Below are 8,434 nucleotides of genomic sequence, written 5' to 3'. Positions count from 1 at the left end.
AAAAAAAAGAAAATGTGGTATATATACACAATGGAATTCTATGCTTCCATCAGAAAGAATGACATTGCTCCATTTGTTGGAAATTGGAAAGACTTGGAAAAAATTATATTAAGTGAAGTAAGCCAAGCCCAAAGAAACATAGGTCCTATGGATTTCTCTTATTTGCAATAACTGGTATATGTCTGAGACAAGCAGAAATAAGTTGATGTTAGGTGAAATGAACCCCAAGATAAGTATTCAAATGATTAGTCTTTCATGCAATTGTTTCTAACATATTTGTAAGATGATTTCTTTGTTGCTTTGCATGTCCCTCCCCCACGGTATAACCCCTGCTTTCACTGTATTTGATGTTTGTATAATTTGTGGATGGGAAGGGAAAAAACGAATCATTTAAATAGGGATTCAGGTGGATCCATCACAACAATGAGATGTACAAGTCGTTTTGTCAAAAAATGAACTTTACAACTTTGGCAGGGGAGGGGAGGAGATGGGAAGGGAGGGGAAGGGGAAACAAAGGAGGAGGCAATAATGCTTGATAAGAAATGTACTCATTATCTTGCCCTTGTAATTGTAACTCCTCTATACAATATTTTCACAATAAAAAAAATACAGGAATATAAAAAAATTCCCAACCAATGTGCAAAATAAAACAATAATCTTGACTAGTCCTTTAAAAATCATAAAAGTAACTCACTAAATTATTGTGAAAATAAAGTGACAAAATTCTAAGTTGAACTACACAAAGAAGAAGATTTTTGTGCCCTATAGGTACACCAAATTTCTTAAGTACAACTAAATAATCTATTTTTAAAATAGATAAATTGTGCTTTGTCAACATATCTTTTAAAGCTTTTATTAAGGGCAAGAAGCCACAAATGGAAAATATTTTCAAACCACATTTCTAACAAAGAACTTATATGTAGAATATACTAAATTTCTCAAAATGTAGTAATGAGAAACAATCTAAGCAAGTGAAGAGGCAAGTGACAAAAGATATGTCAAGACACGACACCGAAAAAGATACATGTATGGTATATGAAATGGTGCTCAATATTTTTAGCTATTAGGAAAATATACATTAACATATCATAGGATACCACTACCTACTTTTCTTAATTAAAAATTGACAATACCAAGTACTGACAAGGATGAAAGCAATTGGAACTCCCGTATACCCTGTAGGTGAGGATGTAGTCTAGTATAACTAGTTGCATACAAAGTTTAGCAGTCTACATTTGACTCAATAATGACAATTCCTATGTATTATCCCTAACTAATCACTTTATCTCAAACCTATACCCAAGTGTTTATCACAGCCATATTTTTTTTCAGGTGCTTGAGGATTTATTTCCATTTAAGCCCCTCTAAGGTAAATAAATCTTATATTTCCTCTAGCCTTTCTCTAAAAGAAAACTTGGTTATTCCTGATTGATTTTGCTAGCATTTTTATTAGGATTGCTAATAATTTTCATCACAAACTTATTCATAAGTCCCTAGATTTAAAATAACTCAAAACACCCTGTGACTTACCTTTTCAAGGTAAAAATAAAACTCTCTATAGATGTTCAATAAGAAGATTTCCCAGCTATGATAACTACTGAAACACTTAAAACATGGGTGAATCTCAAACTCAGAGTACTAACTGAAAGCTCTCAGTCCCAAAAGAATTCTGAAATATTAGGCTTCAGTTTATATGAGATTTTAAAATACATAGAACTACAGAAACAAAACACAAAGTAAATGTTTGCCAAAAGTCAGTGAAGTCAGAAAGTGGAAGGTTGAAGGAATTTCAAGGAGTGAAGAGGACTATTATTTTTTTTAATTTTGACTTATTATTAAATTATATGGCTAAGCAATTGTCAAAATTCATCCAAAAGAGTGAAATTTATGAAAAGTAAATTCCAAAAGAGAGCAAAATGATATAATTGTGTTCATCACTTTTGGTTACTACAACACAATACCTAGACAACCAACTTAAGAGAGGAAGGATTTAACTTAGCCTGTGGTTGGAGAGGATTCTGTCCACAGTGGCTTGACCCTGTTGTTTTACATCTGAGATGAGACAGAAAACTACTGTGGGCAGTACATGGGGGAGCAAAGTTGTACTCCTCATGGGAGCCAGAAAGCAGTCAAGGGTTTGAGCAAAATGTAATCGCCATAGTGATCCACTTCCTCCAAAGCCTCACATTCTACCAGGCCATTCAGCTATAAACTCATCAAGGGTTTTAAAGCATTGCAATTAGCATTCTCCGCCTCTCACCAGCGCCATCAGTTGGGAATGAAGTCTTCAACAGCATGAGCTGCTAGAGGACAGACTCGAAGTAGAATAGTGACATTACATGAAGGTGTAGAATATAGTTCTCTTATATTGCTGCAAATAGGTATAAGCTGAATAAGTCTATAGAGAATAACTAGAAATTAGCTTGGACAATTGAAATACTAATTGAAACAATTCAAGGAGCAACTTTTCTTTTGGATCTTTTTTATACTTTAATATGCTTCTGACAATACAAGTAGGTTTTTTAATTAATTTAAAATAAATGATATAAAAATCAGACCATTATTATTCTTGTACAAATATTGAGATTTTTGTGTTGTCAAATATCTGTCCATTTTTAAATAAAAACTCTAAAAATGATCATTAAAACAAAACACTATTTATAATTATTTAGCAATTGCCTCCCAACTGAGAAAAGGTGTTCTAAATAGTTTTTGCACAGTAAGAAAGCAATAAAGCAGTCATCTTAGTTTCAGTGAGTAAAACTGCTTGAAGTCTAAGTATGTTGGAATTAGAAAAGGTAGTTTAGTTTAAGCACAAGTTACATTTAGAGGTCTCTCAGGATGTCTATATAGATATGTTCAAATTGTAATCATGACTATTTGGTAAATAATATAGGGAAGATATATAAGGTAAATTCTCAGAAACAGAAAGACTTCTCTCTTCTTTGGTCCTCATGAAGGAGAGGACATGAAGTTAAGGCTATCAAAATGAAAGGGCTGGGAATCAGTGACTCTGCCGACAATTCTAGCTACTCAGGAGACTGAGATCTGAGAATTATGATTCACAGCCAACCCAGACAGGAAAGTTTGTGAGATTCTTATCTCCAGTAAACTACCAAAAAGTTGGAATTGCTGTTGTGGCACGTGATAGAGCACTAGCCTTAAGCAAAATAGCTCAAGGACAGTGTCCAGGCCTGAGTCAAGCCCCTGAGCACTCTCTCTCTCTCTTTCTCTTTCTCTCTCTCTCTCTCTGTCTCTCTGTCTCTCTCTGTCTCTGTCTCTCTCACACACACACACTCACACACACAATGGAAGTTGGATGAGTGAAACAGAGGATAGCATTCTGGGTGGAAAAAGATTATGTATACAATATGGAGATGTGAGAGATCATACTGCATCCAACGTAATGTGATATGCAACTGGAAAGTATCATTCATTGAAATGAATTCAAGGTTGAAAACAGACATAAAAGAAGTTAATAAGTAAGCTCAGTTTATAAATATGGTGATCATCCAAAGGACATTTCACCATTAAAATGGCCTTCCATATAGATTCCAGATAAATTGTGGAAGCAAAACTGAAAATGCTTCCAATTTAACAGTGCACAACAGGATTCTGTAAAGGAAATACAGGAGAAAAAAAACGTTAAGTACCTTAAGGTATCTTGCAACTTCAGGATTAAACAGAGGTGTTTTAATATAATGAAAAAAGAGTGTTGCAATTCTTTTTCTAAGACCTTCAAGGTTTTGAGATTTGACTCCTCTCATCATAAGGTCAACTTCTCTGTCAATCAATTCTAGAATTTCCTGGGTCAGCTTGCATTCATGTTCCTAAACAAAACATAAAACTACTTAACATCAAATGTAAATAATCACTGCTTACAAAATTACCACCCAAACAAACATTGCTTCATTCTGAATGAAGCAATGCTGATAGAAGTATAAATCATTTGGAAAACTTGAGCCATCTCTAATAGTAGAATAGCTAATGTATATCCTATAACCTAGTAATTTCCATCCTTTTGCTTTAGAAAAATTTACCTGTAGAGTTCACAGAGGCTAAAAGTGAGAAACAACCAAAAAGCCATAATTAAATTTGATTATATAAATAAATTATATACAACTTCATCTTCAATGACAAATCAGCCTAATTCATGGAAATGAAGAAACTAATTTTAAGCAAAATAAGCAAGCACAAAATAACACATGCACTATGATTTCATTAAATAAAATTCAGGAACAAGAGCACCCAGCCATGTTATTTATGGATTTACACAGAGCACGTAAAACTAAGAGGAGAACTCAAGGCAAGGCAGGTTGTAGTTGCTTCTAGCATGTGAGAGGAGAACTATGAGGAAAACGGGGAGGTAGAGAGCACACAGGAAATGTGTGCAATGCCCTGCTTAACACTTGCTAAAGTATAAACTAATGGTTTTTTTCTGTGTATCTATTGTAGTGGCCAGTAATTTTTTGTATACTATTAGGGTTTGAAGGCCGTGTTTACAATAGTAGCACTCTATTACTTGAGTCATAGCCCCTAACCTCTTAGTTTTTTTCTTTAGTAATTTCTTTACTTATTTTCCAAATAGGGTTTTTTTTTGTTTTTTTTTTATTTGTGAACATACTGTACAGAGGGGTTACAATTACCTGGGCAGGATAATGCGTACATTTCTTACCAAGCATTGCAGCCTCCTCCTTTTGTTTACCCTTCACATCCCTTCCCAGCCTCCCCCCTCCCCTCCAATCCCAATCCTTCTCCTTCCCCCAACCTTCCCCCTCAAATAGGGTTTTTACGCTTGGGCCAGTCCATGAGCCTCCTATTTATGTCTCCTACCTAGCTGGGGCAGGTTCTACCACCATGTTCATAGTGTATTAGTAGAAATGAAGTCTTGTGAAATTATTTCCGTCAGCCTCAAGCTGTGATCCACAGCCTCCATTTTAAGTACCTAGGTATGTGCCACTATCCTCATCCTGCAGATAAATTTTAATGAAGTAATAAAAAATAATGTAATTAAGTGACAATGACCTAGGTTAGGGCTAAGGGACTAACACTGTACTTTATTTTTTTGGGGGGGGATCCGGTCATGGGGCCTGAACTCTGGGCCTGGGCACTGTCCCTCAGCTCTTCAGCTCAAGGCTAGCACTCTACCACTTGAGCCACAGCACCACTTCCGGCTTTTTTTTTCTTATGTGGTACTGGGAAATCAAACCCAGGGCCTCATGCATGCAAGGCAAGTGCTCTACCACTGAGCCATCTTCCCAGCCCCTAACACTGTACTTTATAAGAGGTATAAACTGAAGTTAGTTGCATGAAAAAGTCAGAAGATGATATCAGCATCTGTAAAATAAGACTCTTCCATACTTCTTAATGCCTACTTGATAATGCTAATTAAACAGTCTGCATCAGTGCTTCTGCATCCTGGATATATTGTAGAAGAAGCTGAGGGAGATCATAATAGATTTTATGTTGATTTTACACTTGAGTATCTAATTTAACTTTCCTGAAATGGAGCTTAGACATTGTAGAATTTATTCTTTTTCTAAAATTTCTTTTTTTTAATTATTTTTTTGGGGGGACGGTCGTGGGGCCTGAATCTGGGCCTGGGCGCTGTCCCTCAGCTCTTCAGCTCAAGGCTAGCACTCTACCACTTGAGCCACAGTGCCACTTCTGGCTTTTTTCTTCTTGCTTATGTAGTGCTGAGGAATCGAACCCAGGGCCTCAGGCATGCAAGGCAAGCGCTCTACCATTGAGCCACCTTCCCAGCCCTTAAAATTTCTTTTTGTTTGTTTGCTTGGTCCAAATCCATGACTCAAACTTGGTACCTGGCGTTTTTGCTCACTGGCTAACACTCCATGAACTAAGCCAAACCTCCAACCCCAGAATTTATTCTCATGTATTCATGATGTCTCTATCTTCCTCTGTAGATGATTATAATATGTTCTCATGTTCTATATTTGTCCTTGTTGTCCAAATAAGATCATTTATTTATTGAGGGATCCAATTTATGAGGCATTGGTATAATGATTAGATATTGACATAGACATATAGATGTCAGAGATATATCCCTGCCTTGCAATTCATTTACTACACTCAAAGACATACAATCAGCTGATGAAAACACTTTGGTTGTTTTGGTATTCACATAAACTTTTTATAAACAGTGAATCTGACCCCAAATCTAAGAGAAAGCCAACATACCTTCACAGTGTGTTTAAGCGTCAACAACACATCCAACCTCTCATCATGAGAGACATTTTTCAGTATAATACATTTATAAATGTTTTTTAGTTCTCTGGCCCTGATAGTGAACTGTGTATCCATCTGAATTACTTTACCATCATCTCTTCTCCATACCCTTGGAGATGAACACTGGAAAAATATTGTTTATAATTACAGTTAATTGAGTGCTAGAATATAGCAATTTTGTTCTTTCTGCTGTTTACATTAACATCATCTGTAACTAAAAGTATCACTAAAACGAAACATAAGAAATTAATTGGAGAACTTTTAAATGAAGCAAAAGTATACTATTTTAGTAAAAAAGATTGTGAAGAATTTTCCTTATAACATTCCATATACATTTCATATTAGCTAAATTACATTGAGAACTACAAAGCTACCTCTTATAAACAATATTTGATGCATTTTCAAAACAATAGCTTCATACTCTAGTTAAAGCCAAAATAAACATTAATACCATAATTGAGAAGCTATTGCCTATGATTACTGTATATTAGTCTACCATAAATTTATATTATTATTTTTACATGACTATATATCCATACTTTTTTGGGCGTGCCAGTGTTTAAAATCAGGACCTTGCACTATTTGCTCAGCTTGCTTGCTCAGTGGACATTCTACTACTTGAGTCATACTTCCAGCCCAACTTTTTGCTTGTTACTTTGGAGATAGAAGCACATTGACTATTCTGCATGGGCTGGTTTCAAACTGGTTTCAGGTAGTCTTGGAATGTTACTGGAATACAGTGTCTATTTCAGAGTTCTTTTCCAAAAGTTTTAAGCCATCTTAGGCTAGGTTTCATACTATAATATTCTAAAATCCAACTACTATCTTAACCTTTGAATGCAATTTTCCTCAGGGTGGCTCTCTCAAGTATAATTTATTTTCTAAAAAGTGTGGAAAATACCTTTCGCTCTGTAGACAGCAATTTATTTTGTTGTAATAATCCTTACAATAATCTTTCTATAAAATGAGTAGTTTTATTGATTTCATTCTATTTTTCCATTTTTATACTGATTTCACTCTATTTTCCTTTCAAAATATTAGCCCTGTGGAATACAGCGTTGTATAGTAATATCATAAGCTTTGTACATATAAATCATTCCTATCTTTCAATTCTGAATTCAAACACTGCCTCTTCAATACACATTCCTTTAAACACTATAATTTGAAGCAGTTTAGTATACCCCAAATTCTATAATACTTGTAAAATAAACACAAATACAAATACATACATGTATGTAGTATTTCTTAATAACTTGGGATAATATGTGAATCCAAGTTTTTCTATAATTGTTTTAATGTTTATTAAAGCTATTGCCTCCAAAACGCTTTTTGCTTAACTCTGGATGCTTCATGGAGCCTATACTACTCATTCATTGAACCACTATTTACAACGTTTACTACGTAATCTGTGTCTAGGCACTGAGTAGACAAAACACTCTTCTGATTCTAAAAATTTTCAAATCTTAAGCATGTAAAAGTTAGAAATTAAGTAATTAAAATAAAATCATTTGCAATAATTAGTATATGTCTAGGATAACCTTAGCACATGAACAGAATACCTCAATAACTATGTACATATAACCATAAAGATGACACTAAGTGAAATGAACTCTAGGACATGGACACAAGAGGTTTTTCTTTGTTGTTGTTATTTTTAATGTACTAGTTATTTTTAATGTACTTTGTTTCTTTTGTATGTTCTTCCCCTATGGTATATCCCCTTTTGTCAATGTATTTGATTCTGGTACCCTGGTATTGTAATACATTTATTTGAATTAGGGAAGAGAAGGGGAACAACAGAATGGTGAGACAAAAGACAACGGGGGAACCAATGAAACAGCAATATACACAAGACAGTATGTTGGAAATGATCTGTACAACTTGGGGGTGGGAGAGGGTGGGCGAGGAAAAGTAGGAGAAAAATGAGGGAAGGGGTAACAAGTTTGAAAAGAAATGTACTTATTACCTTATATAACTGTAACCCTTCTGTACATCAGCTTGACAATTAAAAAAACTGTGACTAAGAAAGACAGCCTCTTCAGTAAATGGTGCTGGCAAAATTGGTTAACTACATGTAGAAAACTAAAGCTAGGTCCTTATATATCACCCTGCACCAGAATCAACTCCAAATGGATCAAAGACCTTGAAGTCAAAGCAGACACTCTGAAAACATTACAGGATGGAATAG

The 8,434-nt window shown here is 34.8% G+C and overlaps 1 protein-coding gene across 1 annotated transcript in view; it reads right to left on the bottom strand.

The window, feature by feature from the left end:
* The window catches only part of Iqub (IQ motif and ubiquitin domain containing), a 54,774-nt gene that overhangs the window by 13,189 nt on the left and 33,151 nt on the right, over nt 1–8,434 (bottom strand). Inside the window, exons 8-9 of the mRNA XM_013019912.1 lie at nt 6,199–6,369; nt 3,654–3,830 (exon numbers count right to left, since the gene is read on the bottom strand). Of these exons, the coding sequence (XP_012875366.1) occupies nt 3,654–3,830; nt 6,199–6,369 (348 nt within the window). The remainder of the gene's footprint in view (nt 1–3,653; nt 3,831–6,198; nt 6,370–8,434) is intronic.

This window comes from Dipodomys ordii, unplaced genomic scaffold (genome assembly GCF_000151885.1).
Source record: "Dipodomys ordii isolate 6190 unplaced genomic scaffold, Dord_2.0 Scaffold48, whole genome shotgun sequence".
NCBI lineage: Eukaryota > Metazoa > Chordata > Mammalia > Rodentia > Heteromyidae > Dipodomys > Dipodomys ordii.
This window is presented reverse-complemented; position numbering and strand designations above follow the sequence as displayed.